The sequence below is a fragment of the Beta vulgaris genome, chromosome 6, assembly GCF_026745355.1.
Source record: "Beta vulgaris subsp. vulgaris cultivar EL10 chromosome 6, EL10.2, whole genome shotgun sequence".
In the NCBI taxonomy this organism is placed as follows: Eukaryota; Viridiplantae; Streptophyta; class Magnoliopsida; order Caryophyllales; family Amaranthaceae; genus Beta; species Beta vulgaris.
In genome coordinates this window covers 60,989,671-61,015,313 of record NC_079207.1, presented here as the reverse complement: position 1 = coordinate 61,015,313, position 25,643 = coordinate 60,989,671, and the positions used below count along the sequence as shown (strand labels likewise).

Below are 25,643 nucleotides of genomic sequence, written 5' to 3'. Positions count from 1 at the left end.
TTTCCATAATATACGTATTTCTAATCTTCTGCAAGTCTTTGCTTAATTCTCAATACCATTCACCTTCTCATTATTTTGGGAAATGCATTCACCTTATATTGATTACTCTTAATTCAAGCTTCTAATTATCACTTCAACATAATTTTTCAATCCATATTTCCAATTAACCTCAAATGAAAAACCGAAAAGTATGGTTTAAACTGGGAAATTTTTTTTATTACCTATTTATTTGCAATTCATTTCAACTTACATTTATCTTTTAATTATAAAAAAATGGTCCCCAAAGAATCTACTTATTTGGGCTACTCTTTTTTCATAATAAGATTATATGAAGTGAAGAATCATAAATAGTTGAGATATTACATTATTGAATTCTCAAATATGAGTTCGCACAGAGCCTCTATATGGTTCATGACGGGCCTGAATATTGTTAAGAGTGTGAATAATCAAGGAACCGGATATACCACTCCAAGGCACGGAAATTACGCTTTCCTATTAGTTTAATTTTTGCCCCTCTAGGATCACCAGGTTACCACGAAATAACTAATGCGATACATTGGAGAAAACAACTCACAAGATGATCTTCTATGTGAATTAACACACTATTAGAATAAATGCTATTTGCTGCGGTGATATTGCTGCGGTTTTACCCATACGCAGCAATATATCACGTAAAAAGAAAAGAAAAAATATAAAATAACCATATTGCTGCGGTTTCATTAGAAAACCGCAGCAATATGGTTTCAACGATTATATTTCGAAAAAGTTTGACTACTTGACCGAGACATATTGCTGCGGTTTTTAGCAAAAACCGCAGCAATATATTAAAATAATATTAAAAAAATAATAGTTTACTATATTGCTGCGGTTTTTAAAGACAACCGCAACAATATCATTAAAAAATATCAAAAAAATATATATAAAAGGCGTGCAAACCGCAGCTAGGGTTTATTTTTCCTCATAATTCTCTCAACCTCCCTCCTCTCCCTCTTACTGATTCTCTCAACCTTCCACCCTTCATCTTCTACCCTTCACTCTCATCCCTCGTCATTCACCCTACACCATCCTCTCAACCTTCGACCTTCGACCTTAATTCGACGTTGATTTTGCCGGTGTCGTTTTTCTTTCTCTTCATCTTTTTCTTTCTTGAAACGAGAAACTGAGAACCAGATCCGGTTTTTCATTTGTTGGCGAGCTTCGACCTTCGACCTTCGACTGCTTCCTCCTCATCTTTTTCTTTCTTGAAAACGAGAAACTGGACGAAGGCAGGCGACAAGAGCAATGGTGATGAATCGTTGGCGTATAGGCGAGCGACGATCAATGGTGGCGAGCAAGGGGTTCTCAAATGAGATCCGATTCCGGTGTTGTTGGCGAGCGACGATCCGGTTGTTGATGATGAATCCGGTTCCGGTGATGATGAATCGACGAGAGGCGAGCGAATTTCAACCAGATTTCGTTCGATTTTTTTCGTGTTGTTGATGAATCCGGTTCCGGTGTTGTTGGCGAGCCTAAACCTTTTTTTTTGGATTTTTTTTCTTTTTTTTCGTTTCCAGATCTGTGATTTTTTTATTTTTAGGATTTTATTTTTATTTTTGTCGTTTTTAAGATATGGTTTTAGATTTTTTTTTTTGTTATTTTAGAGATCAGTTTCTTATTTTTATTTTTGTTTTTATTATAGTTTTTTTAATTAGTCTAAGTTGTAATAGTTGCTTATTTTTGTTTTTACTTTTTGATTTTTTGTATTATGTATGTAATTAGTTTTTTTTAGTTTTATATATTAATGAAATTCATGTTATTTCATCTTCATTTTGTATGTGAATTGGATGGATTGTGGATGGGTTAGTGGTATGGTTTTAATATTTCAAATTTAATTGCAAAATTTCAAAAAAAAAAAAAATTTTTTTTTTTACCTGTACCAGTACCTATTGCTGCGGTTTTGGGCAATAACCGCAGCAATAGGCCAAGGTATTGCTGCGGTTTCTAGTCAAAACCGCAGCAATATGCTGTAAGTTTTTAATAAAAATTAAATATATTGCTGCGGTTAAGGTTACAAACCGCAGCAATATGTTCAAATATTGCTGCGGTTTAAAACCGCAGCAATATAATTAATACCTATTGCTGCCATCTTAATTGTTGCGCGCCCAAAACCGCAGCAATATGCCACTTTTTGACCGCAGCAAAATAGCATTTATTCTACTAGTGACAAGAGCTTTGTGTTTGAAGTTTGTGAAGAACACTCAAGAGAAATTATTAGCAAAGTTTCTCTCAAGCAAAGCAAGTAGTTAGGAATATAAAAAACTGATTTTCTTTTCCACCCACTCATAAGAATGACAAAGGTCATATATAAATATCACCTTCATAGACTAGAGCTATTATTGTGCCTTAATCTCCCTTTAATCCTCTTATTAAGAGTCCTTAATCGTCATTAAAAGGATACCGTACACAATACAACGGTTATAGACCGTCCACGCAACGATTCACGTTCCAAAATAGAACCCACATCACGACTCGCGATATAGTTCGCGAGTCGCGACAATGCAATGGTCGCGACCCACGACGGGTGTCGCGACCCGCGACTGACCTTCTGTTTTGCTTGATTCTTTCATGTGACTTTGCGTATTCTAATCTTAACATACTAGACCTCCTCCTCTTCTAGTATAGAATCATATGGGCTTATAAAACTCATCACCTTATAAATGTTCCGACAATCCTCCTCCCATTTAAACTTGCTATAAATCACAAACAAAACATGCTTATGCATCATGGAAATGTCTTACGATTGAATCTCCACTTAGTAAAAGTAACTTTACAATAATTTAGATCATAATGATAGACCAAGCTTTGAATCATATAATCACCACAAATTATTGAAGATACTAATACACATAAGCATAAACTAAGTTCTTAACCTCCAACACCTATGAAGCCTTGGTGTCCATATCCATTCATAAGCGTTCCAAGTCAAGCCTTTTAGACTTGGTGAAGCGGCCAAACCTCTAGCTTATATAGGTAAATTTTTATGAACACGCTCCTACAATTAAGCATTTTATCAAAGATTTATTAAGAAATGAATTCAACCTCTTAACATTATTGTAGCAACAAGCACTATGGGATGTATTAAACAAGTGCTCCCAACCTTCTAGACATGTACTATCCTCTTTGAATTTGAAATCTAACGTTGTATTAGACGTCAAATAGAGTTTTCGTTCACCATAGGTTGTTGAATAGGATTAAGATCCATCCCTTTGTTCATTTTGTTCACTAGTTCCCTTGACAACGGTTTAGTAAACGTATCCGCCAAGTTCAAACTAGACCGAACAAAACTAATAGTTATACAACTATTCCTTATCATTTCACGCACATAGCTATGTCTAACTCCAATGTGCCTTGACTTGCCGTTGTAGATTTCACTACAAGCTTTAGCTATGGTTGATGCACTATCACAATGAATAGCAAGAGGTGACATAGGTTTGACGCACAAGTCAACCTCACTCAACACATTCCTTAGCCATTCTGCTTCTTGGTAACAAGATGCCAATGCAACGAATTCCGATGCCATAGTTGAATACATTATACATGTTTGCTTATTGGATGCCCATGAAATAGCACCTCCTCCAAGAAGAAACACCCATCCACTTGTGGATGATTAATCTTCCTTATTGGATATCCAACTAGCATCCGAGTAACCTTCTAGAATAGAAGGTTCTCCTTTGTAAGTTACGTCATAATCCAAGGTTTTATTCAAATACCTTAGCACTCTTCTCAATGCTTGCCAATGCAACATACTAGGATTACTAGTATACCTACTGAGCTTACCAATAGCAAAAGTTATATCCGGTCGAGTGCTAGTCATAGCATACATCAAGCTTTTAATTAAGCTTGCATGCTCCAATTGTGAAATAGGATTACCACTACTCGGAACCAAGTGAATACTAGGGTCCATCGGAGTAGAAAAATGAGTCGAATTCGACTCATTAAACCTCTTGATCACTTTCTCAATGTAATGAGATTGTGATAAAGAAATTGACCCTTTACCTCTCATTATTCTAATACCTAGAATAACATCCGCTTCACCCAAATCTTTCATGGAGAAACTAGAAGAGAGAAAGACTTTGGTCCTTTTCACTTGTTCCAAATCAGTCCCAAAAATAAGCACATCATCAACATATAAGCAAATTATAACTCCTTTACCGTTATTATCAAATTTTCTATATACACACTTATCAGATTGATTTATTTTGAACCCACTAGACAAAATAACCTCATCAAATTTTTGATGTCATTGCTTAGGTGATTGTTTAAGACCATACAAAGATCTAACTACTTTGCAAACCTTAGTTTCTTGACCTTTGACTACAAACCCTCTAGGTTGATTCATGTACACTTCCTCCTCCAATTCACCATTAAGGAAAGCATTTTTTACATCCATTTGGTGAATTACTAGACCATGAATCGTAGCCAATGCTATCAAAAGTCTAATGGTAAATAGATATTTTGGCTTCCGGAGCATAAGTGTTAAAATAATCGATACCATATCTTTGCCTAAAACCTTGGACCACTAACCGGGCCTTATGTTTTAGTATGGTTCCATCGATTTTCCTTTTTCTTACAAAAATCCATTTACAACCTAGTGGTTTGCAATCGGGAGGTAAATTAGCTAAATTCCAACTATGATTTCCCATTGTTGAATCCATTTCATCATTCACTACCTCTTTCCAAGATGCAGAATCATGAGACTTCATAGTCTCATCAAAGGTCCTAGGATCCTCCTCCATATTGTAACAATATGAATTTTAAGTCACAATTGACTCCCTTGACCCTTCAACTAAATATAGTTGAAAATCCAGTCCAAAAGATTTCTCTTTTCTAATTCTTTTACTTTTCTAGTGCTTCATCTTTAGTAAATAATAAATATATGTAACAAAACCTTGAAAAATCATCAATAAAAGTTACAATATATTTTTGGTTTTTTCACCAGGTACCCCTGTGGTTTTTCAAAATTCATGGGGTACCCCTAATTTTAAAAAAATGCACGAGGTACCCTTATTGTTTCAAACAAATGTATGAAATGCCCTTAATTACTAACGGTATTAAGTTTCCTTTAGCTGTATTTACCATTTTGCCATTGTTAACCCCTAACCCTAAATCCTAAACCCTAAACCCTAACCCTAACCTTAACCCCACCACCCCCACCACCCATTCCCCCTCCCTCCCCACCCCAGCAGCGCCCACCCCCCGCAAACCTCCTCCCCCTGTAGCACACAGCAGAACCCCCTCCCCCACCCCCTCGTCGTTTTCCTTCCTCACCCCCTCCCTCTAGCTTCTCTCTCTACCTCAACCACCAAACATGACCCATCCTCAACCGCACACAGTTCTCCCTTCTCTCTCCTTGCACAAGCAACCATCTGGGTGGTGGGAAATTCGCACAAGCAACCGCACACAACACACGAAAAGCGATGGGTTTGGGGAAATTCGAAGGAAATCGACAGGGGAGAAGAGAATTTGAAGGAAATCGATGGGGGTGGGGGGAAATTGACGGAAATTGATTGGGCGGGGGAAATCAACGGGGGTGGGCAAAATCGACGGGGGTGGGGGAGGGGAGGGGGCTGCGAGGGATGGGGGAGGGTGGCTGCCGCAGGGGTGGGAGAGGGGAGGGGTGCTGCGGGGGTGAGGGGAAGGGCGGCTGCTGCGAGGGGTGGGGTAGGGTAGGGGAGGGGTGTTGCGGGTGGTGGTTGGTGGGTGGGGTGGTGGGTTATAAGTTAGGGTTTAGTTAGTTAATTAGGGTTAGAGGGGTGAATTAGAGTTAATGATTAACGGAAACATAACACCGTTAGTCTTAAGGGCTTGTCGTACATTTGTTTGAAACAGTAAGGGTACCTGGTGCATTTTTTTAAAATTAGGGGTACCCCATGAATTTTGAAAAACCACAGGGGTACTTGGTGAAAAAACCCTATATTTTTTATTTTTCAAAGAAGGTGAACTATGAAAGTCACACAAGTCACTATGCACCAATTCTAGCAATATCGTTTGTCTAATTACACTAGGATAAGGATTCTTTGTAATCTTATTTAGCATGCAAGTCTTACACTTGTCTAACTTTAAATCGAAAGAAGGTATTAAACCTAGCTTAGACATGTCATATAATCTACGATAGTTTACATGACATAATCGATTGTGCCATAGAGAAGAAACATCAAGCATGTAAATAGAACTAGTATCAATTGCATTATTAATACTAAATTTAAACATCCCATTACAATAAAATCCTTGTCCTACAGAAATAACACCCTTGGAATAATAAACTTATCCGATTCAAATACAACTTTAAAACCAAATTTATTAAAAAGACCTCCCGACACAATATTCTTCCTAACTTCTGGTACATAAACAACATCCCGGAGAGTTAAAGTCTTTCCCGAGGTTAACAACAATTCTACTTGGCCTATGCCCTTGGCCTTCACCGTAGAATCATTCCCCACATACAAGATTGGACCATCATTCAAATCTTTCAAAGACTTGAAGAAGTGCTTATTATTGCACACATGTCTAGAGGCTCCAGAATCTATCCACCAAGAATCATCAACCTGCACAAACATAATTTCATAAATCATAGCCACAAAATTCATTTCTTCAATTACATTTTCATGTGCAACTTTACCTTGGTTTTGAACAACACTAGGTTGTTCATTCTTTGTCTTCTTCTTGTTTTTAGAAGGACAATCCCTCTTGAGATGAGGACCATTGCATACCCAACAAGTGATGGTCTTCCTCTTCTTGTTTGCAATATTGGTTTTAGAGTTATTTTTGTTAGATTTCTTGGTCCCACTAGACCCACCAACCTCTACCATATTCACGGTACACTTAGGAATACTAGTAGTAGTATCCTTAATCCCATCTTGAGCCCGGATCCCCTCTTCAATACGAAGATGAGTTCCTAATTGTTCCATGGACATTGGACATATCTTCCTTCCTATGTTTCAAGGAATGCTTACTGTCTTCCCAAGTATGTGGTAATTTATCAATGACTGAGGCAACCGCAATAGCCTCATCCATCACCATACCATGTGATGTTATTTGGTTCAAAATATGATGAACTTCATGAAATTGCAGTATCATAGGACGATCATTAGTCATTTAAAATGAATTAAAATTACTAACAAGAAATTTCTTACTTGAAACATCTTCCGAAATATACTCGGCCTAAAGAGCATCCCAAAGTTCCTTTGCACTCTTCACATTGTGGTAAAGATCGAACAAAGTGTCGGTAAGGGAGTTAAGGATGTGACCCTGGCAAATGTAGTCATCATTCTCCCACTTTGTTCTCTTCCTTGTAGTCTCCACGGACTCTTCCTCTCCATCTTTCGGGAATGGTGGCATGGGTGTGGAAAGAACATACATCACATTCAAAGTAGTCAACAAGAAGTGCATCTTCTTTTGCCATCTTCGATAACCCACCCCCTCAAATTTGTCCAACTTTTGGAAGTTCATAGTCATGTCCTTGAGTGATTGAGCCATATCTGAAAAGAAAGAAAATTTAAACTAATAGATTGCTAGAAGTGTGATCAAACAAGGAACCGGAGATACCACTCCAAGGCACGAAAATTACGCTTTCCTATTAGTTAAATTTTTGCCCCTCTAGGATCACCGGGTCACCACGAAATAACTAATGAGATACAATGCAGAAAACAATTCACAAGATGATCTTCTATGTGAATCAACAAGAACTTTGTGTTTGAAGTTTGTGAAGAACAATCAAGAGAAATTAGCAAATTTCTCTCAAGCAAAGCAAGTAGTTAGGAATATGAAAAACTGATTTTCTTTTCCACCCACTCGTAAAAATGACAAAGGTCATTTATAAATATAAGGGGCCCAGTTTGATTTAAAGCTTGTGATAAAGGGAAGAAACAACAAGTATAATCAACAAAATGAAGTTTGGCTTGGTGGTTTGTTTTACACGTGATAGTAGAAGACATGGGTTCAAATCCCATAAGGATCAAAAGTTTGTTTGTTTTTTTTTTTTTTTTTTTTTGCAATGGTTTGCTTTTTTCTATATTCAACTTCTTTTAATATATTTTTTTATCTACATTTTTTTTCTTTTTATACCCTCTGTTACACAATACTTTTTACACTTTTTATTTTTGTTAGTCTTACTTAACCTTTGCAATTTTATTTGGATACAACCTATTGTTATTTTTAATTTTTTTTTCTCAACAAACATGAACCATCACTCTCTTTACTCCAAGTAAAATAACTACTTTGCTACCTCGTGTCATATCTACTTTTCTTTGATAAAAATAACAATTGATACTAATCCTTTTAAGTTACCTATCTTAATAGGTGTAAGAAGTGATTTTACACGAAGGAAGTAATTCATTTTAAAAGTTCCCATTATTCATTTTAACATATTTCTCATTTTGACATGTGCTTCGTCTTAAATCATCACATGACTTTCACTATTTATTTTGATATGTACTTAATAAAAAACATAGTGCACTTATTTTGATGTGTAAGTGTCAGATAAAGTACTAGTGAAAATTTTGTTTAGCCACCATATATAAGACGCCCTGAGATTTAGTTTCGTCCCGGGCCTATAAAATGTCAGGAACAGCCCCACATCTGATTAAGAGTCCTTAATCGTCATTAAAAGGATGACGTACACAATAAAACGGTTGTAAACCATCCACGCAATGATTCACGTTCCAAAACAGAACCCACGTCGGGACTCGCGATACAGATCGCAAGTCGCGATAATGCACTGGTCGCGATTCGCGACTGACCTTCTGTTTTGCTTGATTCTTTTACGTAATTTTGCGTATTCTAAACTTAACATACTCGACCTCCTCCTTTTTTAGTATAAAATCATATGAGCTTATAAAACCCATCAACCTTCAAATGTTGCAACAAATACCATACCACCAGAATCAAACTAACGCACCAACAATACCGTAGAAGAACTTGTAAAAGAAAATTTAATCACCACAGACCACAGTCCACAACTCCACAAGGACGAACACCAAACCATCTAAAACAACTTACAGTTCCACAGTTCCACAATAACGGAACTTAAAAAAAAAAAAACAGACAGCTTTTTAGCGTCACACAACGGAACGAACATCTGATGCCACAAAACGTGAGCATGGTCTGAATTAATCGGTCACGTCACGTCACGTCATCCAACAAAATGACTATTCATTTCCTCTCTTACTTGTTCACTTCTCCCTCGCACAACCGCCAATTCTGATTTCTGACCTTCCACATCTGACATCCCAAATCCAACGCCCCCAAAATCCAAATGAAGCAAAAAACATGGCCATCTCCATCAAACACCTCTCCTTTCACTTCTCTCCACCCAATTAACAATCCCCACAATTCCAAATCCTACATCTTAGACCGTCCCATCAAGACAACACGCACACCTTCACCTTCACCGTCACATCACAACCACCGTGACTTCTCTTCCTTGCCTTACGATCTACTCACCAAAATAGCAGCTGGGTTCTCGCACCGGGACCTAAACGCAGCGTCTTTGGTTTGCAAGTCATGGAGCGATGCGTTCAGGCCGCTCAGAGAGGGGATGTTGTTGCTCAGATGGGGCAAGCGCTTTAAACATGGGCGGGCTGGAGTCCAGCCCAATTTGGAGAAGGCTTTGGACTCTTTCTTGAAAGGTGCGGCCCGTGGGTCTAGTCTTGCTATGGTGGATGCGGGCCTGGTTTATTGGGAAATGGGCCGAAGACAAGAAGGTATTGCTTTGTATAGAAGAGCTGCTGAGCTTGGTGATCCTTCTGGCCAGTGTAATTTGGCCATTGCTTATTTACAAGGTACTATTTTTTTTTTTTTTTAGTGTTTCTGCTATAATATGTTATTGTTAAGAGTTTTATTGTAGGTTGTTTGTGTGAACTGTGAAGCAAACAACCAAAAAAAACAAAGTAATGGATTTCGAATCCGTACCCATGATGCTCTTATTCTTGTACCATTCGGCATTCGGTTCGAGTTAATTGAACCAAACAACTAAGGGAAAATAAAGTAATGGATTTCAAATTGGTACCCATGGTGTTCTCATTCTTATACCATTCGATTCGAGTTAATTGAACCAAATGCCCGAAAGTGTATTTAGTGGTTGGTATGTAACGGATAGCATAATGACGATAAGGGGTGATTATTGTAGTAATATGGGTTTATTAACGAAAGACGGCATTGTAATGGGACAATCCAAAGTTTGAGAAGAGGTTATCTGATCTGTGACTAAAATATAAGGGGATATTTTTATATATATCAAATGCTAGTTAATGGAGTTGGGACAAGTGTAACTAGAGCATGTAATTTGTTGTTGGAGTTACAACTTACATGGTACAAATAAGTATTGAATCTAGGAAGATGAGAGTGATCTTGGGAGTGGATTGTGGAAATTTTGTTTGTTTTGTGGAGTTTTAAGCTCTTTCCGTCGTCAAATAAACTTCTTAAGTTCTTGTTGGGCTTGGGAACACGTTTTAACAATTCATTGCAGCGGTGAGGCTTTGTGGTAGATGGTGTAAAAGAATGAATGACAAGATTGAGAGATTTAGAGAGCTTGTCATGAGGCTATTCTGACACAGGATTTTGGGGAGAGATTTGTTAGGATCGGGCTTGTTTGCATTGTGTGCATTTTGTATGGAGTGGTGGTCACTAGCTCATTGTGTTACATCAAAGAAAGTTTCTGTGGCATGAATTTGGATTAGGTGAGGCAGGACATTGTGTTTGGGTGGGTTGCTATATGAAGGAACTTGACACTGCGGTTGTAGCTACTTGTTAGGCTTTTTGGGCGCTCAATTGTTGGTATATGATGAGGAAGATGTCTGACCTGTTGCAAACCTTTGTAAAGATTAACTGATGAGGGAGTTGTGTGACCTGTTGCAAACCTTTGTAAAGATTAGCTGATGAGGGCAAGTAAGGACGTTGTGGGACTCTTAGTTTTAAAAGCAAGTAGAGGAGCTTATTGGCATTCATTTGTGTTTATTCCTTTTTCTAAAATCGGAGGGGTAGATAAGGGTGTGCAAGGAGCCCAACAGCACAGGGCCCTAATTTCAAGTGAACTATAATTTCAAATGAATCGAAAAAAATATTTGATATTCCTATATAAAAAATTGTGTTTCTGCAGCCTTTTCCAGTAAAACTGAACCTGGTGGAAGGACATTTTGAGGAGGTGTCTGCAAGTATTTTAAAAAATGCGCAGCTTCAGGGAGGGGAGAGATAGAGCCCAAAGTAGCGTATTTCAAGTTGATATGCACATCAGAAAGTTAGCACATACCGACCACTCATTTCCTTTTCTCGATAGAGCCCAGTGAAGAGTAAGAGGTTCCCTGAAATCTGTAGCTAGACTTATCTTTGTCTTATCAGCAAACTTAGTCACAAGTACCTTAGAAAACAAGAGTTTTCAAGTGATCAAAATTGACCTATTGCACGAACTTCTCAAAAGAAGACATTTTGGCAATAACACCATCCACTCACCATTATTTGCTTGTCAGCAAGCTCAAATATCTTTTTTACCACTACAAGACCACCATCTTCAGCTTCCTTTGCCTCAACAAAATGCTCAACGGTAGATAAGGCCTTAGGTAATGTCACTTTTGTTGATACTTTCACCTCTGGTTCAGCAGCTTTTTTACTTAAAATCTGCATCAGATCCCTCTTCTTTCGCTGAATCCGATCAGCAGAAAAGTAGCTTTTTTTCTCCAGCTGCTTTGCAACCTTAGTTTTTACCTCTCCTTTTGCAATCTTTCTTCGTATATCATCCAGTGAAGTGCCCTTATCTAGTTCCCTCTGCAAATCTTTTCTCGCTTCCTCAAATTCCTTCTGTTGATCAGAAGAGGATAAAGAAAGGGAAAATAACACAGTCAGACACGACTTGGAACAGCGGGGTAGATGAGGGTGTGCAAGGAGCCCAACAGCACACGGCCTCCAAAATTATAAAGCCCCCAAAATATATTATTTTGAAAATTTTACTTCATATTTGAAGAAATCACCCTTGTTTCCCACCTATAATAAATTTGTCAATGATTTATCTTTAGATTTATAACTTTCCATCTTTAGAACTCTAATATTCCATCTTTATTTTCTATAAATTTAGGGGCCCAATTTTCATGTTAGAACCGGGGCCCCAAAATCTTCAAGACGGCCCTGTCTAAAATCCCAGTCTAGAGCGCCTATTTTTCTTTGTTTTCTTTGGTTTTTTTCTTTTGCTTCGCCTTTAATTTTTTTTTGCTTTAGGGTTATGGGTCAAACTCTCAGTAAACTCTTACGAGACACTACTCATCCTCACCGGCAACTTTGAGATTTGAATGGCTTGTTACTTATGCTAGAAGTAACCCTGATTCATACAAAAATGAGTTAGTATGTTATGATTTTCTTGTTTTGCTTTGTTCCTCTTTACCTTGCTATCTTCATTCTATCATTTTCCTTCCACATGCTTTTTCGGACTTTGCTTGAGGATAAGCAAACACTCTGGGGAAGTTGTTGAAATCAAATCTGAGCCACGAAATAAATTTTAGGGCCCTTTTTACTTGTTTTGCTTCGCCTTTTGTGATCATTGCCTACATTTTCGTCTCTTGTATTCATTCTTTTCTCTTGTAGATCAATAGGGGTTTTACATGACATTTTGTTTGTTCAGATAGACTATTTGCCTCCCCCCTTCTGTCTACTCTTTTGCTTTGGTATTGTTGTGTAGGACCTTTTGGTAGTTACAAGCTTAAAGGGAGCAAAAAGAAGAGGAGAACAAAGCTTGCCCGGGATCAAAGCCCGTAAAGGATTTCCTTTCTTGTAAATTTGATGCTAAATCTGAAGTTTCAGTATCATCAATTGGCCACTATAGGTCGGTTTTCTTTGAAAAAGTTGAGGATAAAGATATGAAGAGCTAAATTTTATGGTGAAGCCTTATCGGGGGATAAGTTAGGACATGAAAATTGTCGAAGAAGGTTTAATTTGTCACTTATTTTTGGGGATAGCTAGGAATCAAGTAATTTTGGATGGTGGCATATGTTTTTGATAGTAAATCGAGTTAATTGAGAATTTGGGGTATTTACGTGGCTTTGTGGATGGAAGGAAGGTGATCGCACATGTTTGGTTGTCAAGTGGTGGGTTTAGATGTTGGTATCATTCTGAAGATTGTGTTGGAGAGCGTAGAGCCATGGTGGTGGCATCGGCAATAATAAGCCAATGAGCGTAAGGGTTTGGTGATAGATTCTACTCTTAAAGTTTCACTTGTGATGAGATCCCTTTTTATCTCATAGATATAGTAAGATGCTTCGATTGTGGTCTTAGCTCCTAGCAATTTGTCAATGATGTGATTTTGGTAGGCATGTAGAAGACTCAGGAAACGTGGGCTAGGATTTTGCAAATTTGTAAGTGAAGTAATAAAATAAAGGGGGTGGTCAGTCTTCATGATTTTAATGGGTATTTGCCCCACATAGTTTGTAAAATATTTGGTGAGGGCATAAGATGACTTCTATACAAAGAAGTGGTTCAATATTAGGCGGCAATGATGCAGCTAATGATATAAAGTGATGAACTTATAAGAGAGAAGAAAACTTATGCAAGCTATCATACTAGTGCATTGATTGAAAAGAAAAGGATGTCCTTAAATAGGCAAATACACCACTTCTAAACTAACAACGACATAGAAAGTGGGGATGATCCCCACGTTATACTACAACGATATCAAAAATTAACCCACTACTCTTACTACTAGTCTACTTCTATAATTTAAGAACTATAACAATTCAAACACATGTTCATTTGACATATTTGCTAATTTATCCTAAAACTTGGAACATTGATATCGGGAACATGGTACGTGGTCTAGGAGTCCATCTGGTTTACTCTAGAGGTTGTGTTACGCGTTCCCGTACCACGTTTCGAAACGTTCTGCTACCTGTAACAATGATTTGGAATAACTAACCAACTCAACATGGAAGCAATATTCCAATATAAAGTAGCTGCCTTTGTGTGTGGTATTTTGATGATAATCCCTTGATACTACCTTGTATGTGAATCTTAACATGAGCCTCCTTTCAGTGTATTCTCTAATTTTGAAAAGGAAATTTGTCAATAACTACAATTATCAGCTAACTTTAGAGTGCATTCTCTTTACCTTAAAAAATAAATTTTAGGTTTAATAAGTTCAGTTGAGTTTCAGAACTAATTTCTAATAAGTTCAAATAAATTTCATTAAGTTTCAATAAGTTCTAATAAGTTCCATTAAATTCTAATAAGTTTAGATCAGTTATAATAACAAGGTGTTTGGTTTGAGGTATAAGGGAGGGGAATAGGGATTAGTAATCCCAAAATTAAGGAACTTTTTGTTTGTTTAAAGGAATTGAGACTATTTGGGGGAAAAGGGATAGGAATAAACCCTTTTCATCCCACCACAATAAACTCATTGGGGGGAGGGGGAGGTATAAGGAGGGATGAAAGATGGAGAGAAAATGGCAAATTTTTCATTAATGAAAAGGAGAGAGAGTTGGGGAATGTTTATAAGGGTATTAAAGTAAAACATTATTTATTTGTAATCTTTTCTCGATTTTTATCTCTATCCCTCCCACTAATTTCTTATCCTCGTCTCATCCTCTAATCCTCTTAATCGCTATCCTACATAATAAACGTGTCGTCGTGTCATAAGTTCTAGCGCCTTATAAAATAGGCATGTATAAGTTCAAATAAGTTAGAATATGTCCTAATGAGTTCAAATAAGTTCGCATAAGTTCCAATAAGTTGAAATAGTGTTTAAATAAGTTTCATTAAGTGCCAATAAGTTCCATTAAGTTCCATTAAGTTCTAATAAGTTCAGATTAGTTATAGTAACAGGATGTTTGGTTTAAGGTATAAGAGGGGGATAGGGATTAGTAATCCCAAAATTAAGGAATCTTTTGTTTGTTTAAAGGAATAGAGATTATTTAGGGGAAAAGGGATAGGATCAAAAACCCCTTTTATCCCACCATTATAATCTCATTGGGGGACGGGGGTATAAGGAGGGATGAAAGATGGAGATGAAATGGCAAATTTGCCATAATGAAAAGGAGAGAGCGAGAGTTCAAGAATGTTTGTAAGGGTATTGAAGTAAAACAATATTTATATGTAATTTTTTCTCAACCCAACAACCAAGGTCAAACTCGATTTTTATTTGTATCCTTCCCACCAATTTCTTATCCTTGTCTCATCCTCTAATCCCCATAAATCCCAATTCTACATAATAAACGTGTCGTAAGTTCTAGCGCCTTATAAAATAGGCTTGTATAAGTTCAAATAAGTTTGAATGAGTTCACAAAAGCTCAAGAAAAATAAGGTGAATAGCACACCGTTATTAGATCCCTTCGTGACTTGTGGCCTTTTTCATAAAGGGTGGTCTTGTACTAAATTCTCAAACACTTCACATTTACTATTGCTTTTTTTCTTTAAAAAGTATGTCATAATGTATGTATTAACTTCTAAATTTATTCCGATTGGCCCAAAAAATGTCCACAAGAGGTAGCAATAGTAAAACTTGTGTTGGGAAGGTGGTAAACTGGTAATATACATGTTTTCTCTTTTGAAAAAGGACATGAGCTGAAAGTGATTCATTATATCTATAGTAAATACTAACTAATTCTACTGTTGGAAACTATGCTACTTACGTGAGATGCACTACTTCCTAGTTTTGCTTTTCTATCTTTTGGTCACTGCATTTACAGAAAAGTAAATGGCAAGGATTCTAAGACCAAGTGATTACAGATCTCTGTTGTTTAAGTTGTGGCTCTAAGTTGTCTCCTGGCCCCTGGCCCCTGGCCCCAAATATGGTCAACATTCTTTTCTGTTTCTTGCTAATGTACTCATCATGACATGACCTTACATATTTTGTAAATAAGTTGCCACGATAGGAGAGCAACATCTTTTATATCTTTTTTCCATTTGGTATGGAACTCAAAGCAGAACTTACCCAAAGTGCCTCTCGAGAATGGTAAATTATGTCAGAAACAAGTGTGGGAAAAAGGGAAAAGATAATGTTATACTCTAGAAAAACAATTAGAAAAAGAAAAGGCTAATGCTTTTGGATGGCAAATTGTGCACAGAATGGTTTATATGCATGCCTGTGTTTTTGCAGCTGACTTTTCAAATCCCAAGGAAGCTGTCAAGTGGTTACTTCAATCTGCCTCTGCTGGCCACGTCCGTGCTCAGTACCAACTAGCTCTTTGTCTACATCATGGGCGTGGTATTGATCGAAATCTACCCGAAGCTGTATGGAGACTTTCTTATCTTGCTTTCAACCTTCTGAGTTATTACTTAATTTACTGTAGTGTTACTGTATTACTGGTTCTACCTTGAGATTACATTGTATTTGGTTAAAAAAATGGAGTTCAAGGTTGTAATAATTAATTTTGAGCATCGGACTGAACTTGAAATTAATGCTGAGCAGGCAAAATGGTATCTCAAAGCTGCAGAGGGTGGTTACGTACGTGCTATGTACAATGTGTCACTCTGTTACTCTGTTGGTGAAGGGTTTGCAAAAAACCATCCACAAGCCAAGAAATGGATGAAGCGGGCTGCTGATCATGGTCATAGCAAAGCGCAGTTTGAGCACGGACTTAATCTTTTCTCTGTATGTAGCATTTCCCCTCGTACAAACTCATATGTGTCGAAACATGCGTAAATTTCTTATGTTTTATTGCTTATCTTTAGCTTTAAATCTGTGCCTTTTGGGCCTTAGATTAAGAATTTTGCTGGTTAACAACAGGAAGGAGAGTTGTCAAAAGCTGTTGTCTACCTGGAAATTGCTAGCCGTGCAGGGGAAAGTGGTGCCTCTCATGTGAAGGATGTTATTGTCCAACAACTATCAACTGCTTCCCGGGATCGTGCTATGCGGCTTGCTGAAAATTGGCGCCCATTGCCTTCATCACGCTGATAAAGAGGTAGCCGAATGTGTTGTAAAATTCCCCCTGTAGTCCTCCCACTCTGCCTTTTGTGCAGAGCTGTCATTTTTTCACTTTATACATCATTGTACTATGTAAGCAGGCAAGTTACAAGTTCACAATACAAATATTAATGTATGCTCTTTGCAAGTTAGAAGCTCACATCTTCCTCCTATGTACTGTTCCATTTTTTTACCAAATAAAGCTTGGTCTAGCGGTACGGTTTGTGTGGGATGACCGGGATCCAATTCTACTACATGTGCTAATTGGATGTGATTATGATGAATATCGGGACGAATTTCTGAATTTTCTATCACCTGCAAAACAAGAAGACTAATAGGGTATGGAGGAACACTATCCGACGCTTAAATCAAATGGCGGAACAATAGGAAGCAAGAGAATAGAGAGAATTGCCAAATATATTTGTTTGTTTAGTTAGATGAAGTTACCTTTATTTTGTGCTAGGTGGAGTATATAATGTGGGAAGTAGATATAGGAGGTCTTGGACGACTTCTTTAAAAGCTTACGTCTACTTTTCTCTTTTTAGGCCTAGTTGCTCTGCAATGGTCATGGACCTCAGTCACAATGGGTTTGGGCCTATGTTTAGACCCCAACAGGAACAATTATAGTTCTTCGGCAAATCAGGTGAATAATCAGTAATAACCATCAAAATCATCTACCTTACATAGAGAAGTTTCTCAATATTGCCTTTTGACATCTCCACAACTTCATTTTCTTTGAATAGTCAAAAAAATGTGAACGTTTGTTCCTACATTATTTCTTGAATCTATGCACCGAATATTTGTTTTTTTATAGCTTTTGCTTTCGTTTATCTTAGTGTTTCCCTAGATTTTCTTCATTTCTGGCGGGTTATTCCCTTCGTCTCCATCCCTTCCTTCGCGTCGCTATTGAGTCACCCTAGCTTCCGTCGAGTCGCACTAGCTTTCGTACGAGTCAGTCGTTTTCGCCGCATCTTCTACAACTCCTTTCCCCTCCCTTGGTCGTGCGTCGGGTACCACCTCCCCCTCACCCTGTTTCTATTTGTTGGGCACCCCCCTCCACTCCCCTAATATTCGATTATGTTTCTGTTTTTTCGGCCTCCCCTCCCCCTCCCTTGGTTGTTGTGTGTCGGGCTTCCCCTCCCCCTCCTTTGGTTTTCGTCAGTCGGGCCTTCCCTTCCCCTTCCCCTGGTTGTGCGTCGGGCTTCCCCTCCCCCTTCCGCTGTTTATGGTATTGTGTCGTGTTCCCTTCCCCATTAGTTGGCCACGTTCAGTTTTTTAGGCAACCCTTTCACTAACCCCCTGGTGGTTGGTGCTCCCTTCCCGACCTATGTTAGCTCTAGTTCTGATGCTTTTTTTCCTAGTCTATGTGGGCAGTGTTGGTGTTCGTAGTTGGTTATGGCAACTCAAACATGATTGCCAGTTGCATAAGGATTAGTGGATTAAGACTCCAATCATAGAATATGTCCTTTTAGATTTTATGATTAATGAACATGTTACTCAAGAGGATGAGAAGTGTGACCAATCTGACCATGGTCGAGGCAATGAAAAGTTTCTCCAGGTCGAACATGTATTTCCGGTTTCATAAGCCAGCGATGTGTTCGAGAGCTCAAACTGTTGAGCTCTCCTTCTAGCTTGGCAACGATCTTGTTGGTCCTTGCCTTGAAAAATTCAAATCTACAGGCGGCACCCCAGTTTCAACTGGTGGATCTTAGCACGGCCCGTTTCTCCTACTTATTGGAGAAACCTGAAGTACTCTCGAGAGAGAGTCACGAGTCACCTAGGAACGTCATTCTTCAACAGATCATGAGCCTAGAATCCCAAGCGTCAGAAGTTCGTTGGAATTACTCATGCGGCAAGATGCAAATCTTGCCTTCGGTTTTTCATTGTCCGGATCATGAACGACATTCGCTTCTCCTACCGCTTCCATTAGTTATCAGAATTTTGACTCCACCAGAACAATCATCAAACAGCAATGCCCTCCTTAATCGGCGACTCTCTATTAGTTTTATGTACGTTTGTTTTTTAGGGCATGTAAGCTCATAAAGCTCAATTAGTTATTAGTTTGTTTTATGATTGTTCGTATTAGTAATAAGATGTACTTCGTTGTTTAATTAATGCATGTTTTCTCGATGTCAAAAAAAGTCCTCTTCCTTCAACTCCTTATATATTGCACTATTGTGAATGCAATTATTATTATTTGTTCATACATTAATACTTATCCCTTTTATTTATTGCAACAATTTAAATTTTACACTTGTAGCGAGCTATTTTGACTATTAATATCCTTAATTGTATGATAATTATATATATTGAGATGAATCTGAGTATCCATGAATATGTAGATGAAATAAAATAGAGATTTTTTATTCAAAAATAACCTTTTATAAGCAACTCTTTTTCAAAAACAATCTATTAAATTTTTTTGTCAAGAGAAACCTTAAATCTAAAAATAATCGTCAGAAAAAACCTGATGACGTCATTCCAACAATGGCTCATTTAATGACCCATAAAATTTTCGAGAGGCAACCATTGTGCAGATCAATGTCGAAGATGGCTAAGTCAAAATAGGAAAATAGGTCAACTAGGTTTTATCTCGCAAAAAAAGAAATAGAATAAGGTTTTAACTTGCAAAAAAATTATAAAAAGTTATTTCTAGCAAACAAAGTCATTATAAAAGGTTTGTTCTGACAAATTTTCAATTGAGTTCTCGAAAAATATTGATCATCGCTAGAATGATGTCATCAGGTTTCTTCTTACTAGATATTTTAGGTTTCAAGTTCTTGATAAAAAAATTTTAAAGGTGGTAACTGACCTAAAGTTGCTAATAAAAGATTGATTTTTAACAAACTTCTCAATAAAATAATATGTTCATAAATCCTTTGAGAAGAAATCAAATAGTACAGTATATTCAAAGAACATCAAATTAGAAAAAGAAAAAGTGAAGAACAAATAGATTAGAAGAAAAATAAAAGGAATTTGATTGGATCAGTAAAATAAGTTCAATACATATCACATTAAAAAGAAGTTGAGACTAAATCAGGTAAAAAAGAATACAGGTGGTGAACTAAACATAGTCTAACGATGTACAAAATTAGATAATTAGATTATACAGAGTAGAGTGTCAAAACTAGTTCATTTAAGCAGACACGAATTACTTTTTATCCGTTAATGTTACTAAAGACCTCAAGATCGCCGGGCTAATCTTGTCAGCAAGAGCACCCTTTTCCGAGATTATCAGAGTTTTCTCTTTCACAACACTCTGCAGCTCCTTCAAGTCTGAGTCTAGTCGTTCTTGATCTGCAACAACATCAAAAAAGATATTTCAATTAGAAGTATTGAAACTTTAAATACTTCCTCCGTTTCTTTTTACTCACTACACTTCTCATTTCACGGACTCCTAGGCAATTTTTGGAGAAGAGAGAGGTAGAGAGTAAAAAGAAAAGGGACCCATGTGGAAGGAGAGAGATAGAGAGAGTTTATTGTCCAAAAATGAAGTGTAGCAAGTAATGTGAAACTTCCCATAATAGAAAGTGTAGCGAGTAAAAAGAAACGAAGGAAGTAGCATTTTTAAATAACAAGGTATTCTAAGTGAAAATTGTGGTCTCCTCAAAATAATAATAACGAGAAAGTGTCATAGGGCGGAAAACATTTTCTAGGAATATTAATCTTATATTCTTTTGTTTTGTTTGTTAAGGAACGTCACATTTTCCTGTCCTTTCTTTCACTTTCCTCTTTCGTCCCTCCCATCAATCCTCCCCCTTTCATATCCAGTTCTTATTGTTCTCTCAAACTTTTCATGCAACAAATCAAACAAAACAAAGGAAAACTAACCAAATATTGTGTCTTCCCTTGGAAGATGTTTTTTCATATAAATTATTTTCCATTTAACATGACCAAATGGAGCCTTAACAATACCACAAGACGAGAAACACAACAGCGCACCTTCCTCTAATATAGTATGAGCTGCATGAAAGGGGATCTGAGCAAAGACATCAGTTCCAGGGAACATCATCCACATATTCTCAGTGGCATCATGTTTACCACAGGTTGGACAAATTTCTTGAACCAATGGCTTAGAACCACGCCCCCCAATTTCTTTCATGATAGACTCAAATGGAGAAGGAATGCTACTTTTTGTTGTACGAGCCGTCTTCCTAAGCGCTGTTAATGCTTCCCTGTTCCCATTCCTTAACCTGTCATTTTCAACAACCTGCATCTTCACAATGAGAAAAGAAACTCTTCTCGGGGAGGGAGTTTAGCAGTTCTGTGATAAACAAAAATGAAAGGTGCAAAGGCCATTGGCACAGTTCAAATGGGCCCTAGTGGCTTCTCTTGCTGAAAATCAAAGAATAGTGATGATTTGAATCAACAATAAAAACTGAATCATATCATTGCTTAAGTATGTCCTACAAACATCCCATAGTAATCAGTTATCTGAACAGAATCAATGCAACAAAGTAACGAGTTGCAACTGAGATACCTTTAACACACAATTGACCATACATTTTCATAAATGAGCTTGGACAGTTCTAATTCTAATCTTAACGTCACCACCAGTCATCAGATACTTAAGGAAGTGCAAGCACAACATAACCCAAGAACAAGCCAAATCCTTTACATCTCTTATAACATGTTAAAATCAAACTCCAAAAACAAAAAACAGCTGTCAGAAGACAACCGCACATCATATGTAGGCCACAAGAATAGATAGATGAACAACAAGGCATTAGATACAAATCGACCAAAGATAGTTGCTGGTTACACTAGACGAGCATTCATGCATTCACCTAGACGCTAGTACATGAGATAACCCAAAATACACGCAAAAAACAACAGATAGTTTCATCTACGCCACCATGCTTATATTCATCACCATACTAAACACCAAAGGGAAGGGAGGAGTGAAGAAGAAGAAGCAAATCTGTAACACAAACACAACCCGATGGCTGTTAAATTTAATCCAAAGCGAACATCACATAATCTTGATTCGCAAGAAAAAAAAAATTAACAAAAGAAGGCATTAAACATGGATGAACTATGAAGTGTAGACAATCACATTATTTTGGCAACCCCTCCTATTAGCTCCAAAAGGTTCATCTAAAAAAGCTGAATACACATTTTCATCAACAATCAAGCAAATGTAGGAACCTCTATTAAAAATAAAATAGAAAATAATACCCATATTCTAACACTAAACTGATATAAATTGAAATGTGATAATAACTTGTAAACTCTGCCAAATTTTAAGCTCAGAAAACCTAAACCATCAAAAGTATTCATGTTTCAAACCAGATTAATTAATACGTTGAGAAAATTGACCTGATGCCGTGCCAAAAGTAGATGTTCAGCTTCAATTTCAAGCTCGGTGAGTTGTTGTTGGATTTTTGAAACATTTGCATCCATGTTTAATCTTTTTCTTCAGATGAGCAACTGAAATCATACAAAATAAATTATACCAAATGCCAGTAGTTGACCCAGGAATTTGAAACTTGGGGTACAAACGTACGACAAACACAAAAGTAGTGGAAAAAAAGGTCACATTAATTGTTCAATACATAAGTCTTACAACCACAATATGCATAATCATACAACCAATCAAAAAAAAAAAAAAAGAATAGATAAGGTTCTTGTTTCTCATTGATATTCGACGATCAGAAAAATTGACGCTTCGAGTGAATCCTGCGGAATTATATTTCATATTTCATTGTGAATTGAGACAAAGAGGGTTTGGATCCCTCTATGAAGATCTTATTTTTCGCTCGTAGCTCTGTTCCTTGCACCACTGAGCTACATCAAGTGAGTGAGGTTAAGGAATGAGATATGGGCGGAATTTGGATTCAACTCGGAATGCTTTTTGTTCCTATTTTGTATGGAAAACTGTTGGATCTTCATTCATAATGTTGTTTACTGTTTCTGAATTGGCTATTTGGTTTCATTGTAACGATGTATTATGAGAATAGTCTGCTAGAATGTGTAATCACTCACCTTGTTGATGGTTGAACAGATAGGTAGAATTCAATTCCTTGAGTATGGGGTGTGTCTTTCTGAACTGTGGGAGTAAAATTGATAACACTGACACTTATTTGATATACTCAGTTACTCACATCATCAACACAGTGCCTTTCACAATATTCATGATGTAGTTGGATTCTATTCATCATTGGGTCTCTAATTGGAGAGAAGTTAATTACTTTTAGAACAAATAAGTAAGATTCTTCATTTTTAGTCCATCTATTTCCAGAGCACGAGGAGGTTTCCTAAGCTGGACCTCTTATATACGTCAAAAATGGAGAAGTTCCTCTGAATCTCTGATGACATAAAGTAGTAATATTATGGATTTGAGGCATTATTGTTGCTTCATCTACTTAGCTAAACATTAATTCATCAAATGTCATATTTGAATTCAATCAAATAAGACATGAAGTCACACATGGAGTATTATTTATTAACACATACCAATTGAAAAAAAAATTCAATTTAATCTAGCCCTAAATTGCAAAATCCCTAAAAGAAAAAGTAAAAATCATATTGTTTTCAATTTCGATAAGCCCCTAACTAATGAATAATATCAACAATTTACAAGTAAATATTCATATAATCTAAAAATATAATATATATATATATATATATATAGAGTATATGAAAATTAAAAAACAACAATAAAAAACCTAAAATAAAACTTACTGTTCTATTGACTGAACTCGGCACCAAAATCGCCTGAAGGCTGAAGCTGTGGCGACTGCGGAATTGAGAGAATTGAGAGAGGAGCGTGTTAGGTGAAAAGTTAAGGGAGTAGATTGCGGAAGTATTCATAAGTGCTATATACAGCAAAAAAAAAGGCTACATACAACAACTAAAATCTACTAAAACCTAACCATAGTTAATCTTATGTTTTTATACTTCAAATAAAAAGGGATGAAAATTTTATTGTCCTCCTATTCATATTGCGTTTACCCTATCAAGATCAAGAAAAAAAAAAACAACCAGTTTGTTGTGCACACACTACTCTCTGTTTTTGATTTTTTTTCATCCAAAAAAACGAGGCTTTTCTGTACCTACACTACCTTTTTTTTTTTTTGTTTAAAAGCATCCATACTGTGTATAGTTGAATAAGATTTGCAAAGTGAATGATGGGGCGATGATGGTGTGATGACAGTAGGGATAAAATTCATTTGTGCAAAGTATCATAAAGTTCAATTTTTCAAGAGATATTCATTAAATAAAATCATCTTTTATATTGGCATCCTTATTTTCAAAAGCAGCTGGTTTGTCTGAAATGTTAGATGTTAATTCGAATTTATGAATCTATGACAATTGAATAGTCGATTTAGCTAAATGTGTAGAAAAGTAAAAGAAATATCCCCAGTTGGCAGTTGATTCTAATAGATAGTCAATCTGATAGGTAAAGAAACATGAAGACATGATTAAGCATACAATAATTGAAGGTTCTTGAACTGAACTTCAATAGCCATGATATCAGTAGATAGCAAAAGACACGTTCTTGAACTCAAACCCAAAGCAAATAAAGAAGAGCAGCGAGTAAATTGTAGGTTCAAAAACTGAATCAAGCATTCAATAATTTAACTTTTACAAAAAGAGAATTGAAGGTTCAAGAAATTGACCTAGGGTGGTCGAATGATTCCGGCGAGGGGGAGTGTTCCTGGCTCGTCAGCGACGTGCAGCAAGGAGGGTGGAGGATCGTCGGCAACGTGCGAGAGGCAGGGTGGGAGGTCGTTTGTGTTGGACCACGGTGAGGGCTGAGATACGCAACTGATGTATCAATCAATTCGGGCTAAGGAGGTTGAACACGATCAGGGGGCGTTTGGTTCGTAGGTTGGTATGGGTTTGGAATCAGGAATCAAATAAGAGTGGTATGGGGTTGGAACTTGATTCCTAATATCATGTGTTTGGTTCAGTTCTGGAATCAAAATGATCCCCATACCTGGTGTTTGGTTTACAATGTCTCTGGAATCAAGAATGAAATTAATATTATTTTATTTTTTCTTATGTCTTGTTTTGAATAATTCAACCGTGATACTATAAAGTAATTATAATATTTTTCAGTTTTTAGGCTTCTTTAATTATCCGAAATCATTATTGTAAAATTTTAAAATACTAGAAGATTAGAGCATATAATCTAAATAATAACCAATAAAGTTACAAGTAGCTCCCTTTGTCTCCTCCTCCTCAAGAACAATCCACATTCCTCCATTATTTCTGTACTTCATCACATAATTATAAGTAGTTGTAAGTGTTAACTTTAATGAATTTATAAGGATAAGAAAAAATTTGAAATTCTACAAGACTAATAGTCATATATTACTAAATCATCTACTTAGAATTGCCACATAATATATATGCACTTATTATTCTGTCAAAAATAAATATAGCACTATTATCACCAACAAATAATAGAGATCACTTATACTCTGTCAAAAAAATATAGTATTATTATCACCAACAAATAATATAGAGCACTTATTATTTTGTAAAAAAAAAAATTACACTAATATCAGAACCTAACACACAAGAATTTCACTATACTATGAGTTTACTAAAATTTATAACCAATACATAGCTGGAGAGAATTTGCAGTATACTATGAAAATTTGTAACAATACATAACTAGATAGAATAATGGAGTATATGAGTTTACAAATTTTCAGTATATACGAATTACAAATTAATACGATGTTTATGAATCAACTATTATATCCTACTATATCCT

The 25,643-nt window shown here is 36.6% G+C and overlaps 2 protein-coding genes across 6 annotated transcripts; one reads left to right on the top strand and one right to left on the bottom strand.

The window, feature by feature from the left end:
• Nucleotides 1–9,152: 9,152 nt before the first annotated feature.
• Nucleotides 9,153–17,133, top strand: LOC104897277 (F-box protein At1g70590). Its single transcript, XM_010684126.4, has 4 exons — nt 9,153–9,818; nt 16,109–16,242; nt 16,421–16,603; nt 16,739–17,133. Exons 1-4 carry the CDS (start codon nt 9,293–9,295, stop codon nt 16,904–16,906), a joined length of 1,011 nt encoding a protein of 336 aa, XP_010682428.2. The 5' UTR covers nt 9,153–9,292; the 3' UTR covers nt 16,907–17,133.
• A 2,736-nt stretch (nt 17,134–19,869) lies between these two features.
• On the bottom strand, nt 19,870–24,729 carry LOC104897278 (hypothetical protein). 5 transcript variants are annotated; one of them, XM_010684127.4, is made up of 5 exons: nt 24,538–24,729; nt 23,600–23,654; nt 22,235–22,345; nt 20,858–21,125; nt 19,870–20,212 (listed from the first exon to the last, which is right to left on the bottom strand). In XM_010684127.4, the coding sequence occupies exons 3-5, from the start codon at nt 22,316–22,318 to the stop codon at nt 20,067–20,069; spliced, it is 498 nt and encodes a 165-aa protein (XP_010682429.1). In that variant the 5' UTR covers nt 22,319–22,345; nt 23,600–23,654; nt 24,538–24,729; the 3' UTR covers nt 19,870–20,066. The 5 variants fall into 5 exon arrangements, with proteins under 5 accessions (XP_010682429.1, XP_010682430.1, XP_010682431.1 ...); XM_010684128.4 differs by having other exon boundaries at nt 22,235–22,331; XM_010684129.4 differs by lacking the exon at nt 23,600–23,654.
• Nucleotides 24,730–25,643: the final 914 nt, after the last annotated feature.

Coding starts and splice junctions, on each gene's coding strand:
- LOC104897277 (XM_010684126.4), top strand. CDS start 9,293: ATGAAGCAAAAAACATGGCCATCTCCATCAAACACCTCTCCTTTCACT. Junction 9,819..16,108: donor GGCCATTGCTTATTTACAAG/GTACTATTTTTT, acceptor GTGTTTTTGCAG/CTGACTTTTCAAATCCCAAG. Junction 16,243..16,420: donor ATCGAAATCTACCCGAAGCT/GTATGGAGACTT, acceptor AATGCTGAGCAG/GCAAAATGGTATCTCAAAGC.
- LOC104897278 (XM_010684127.4), bottom strand. CDS start 22,318: ATGGATGCAAATGTTTCAAAAATCCAACAACAACTCACCGAGCTTGAA. Junction 21,126..22,234: donor TACTTTTGGCACGGCATCAG/GTCAATTTTCTC, acceptor GTGAAGATGCAG/GTTGTTGAAAATGACAGGTT. Junction 20,213..20,857: donor TCATACTATATTAGAGGAAG/GTGCGCTGTTGT, acceptor ATGTTGTTGCAG/ATCAAGAACGACTAGACTCA.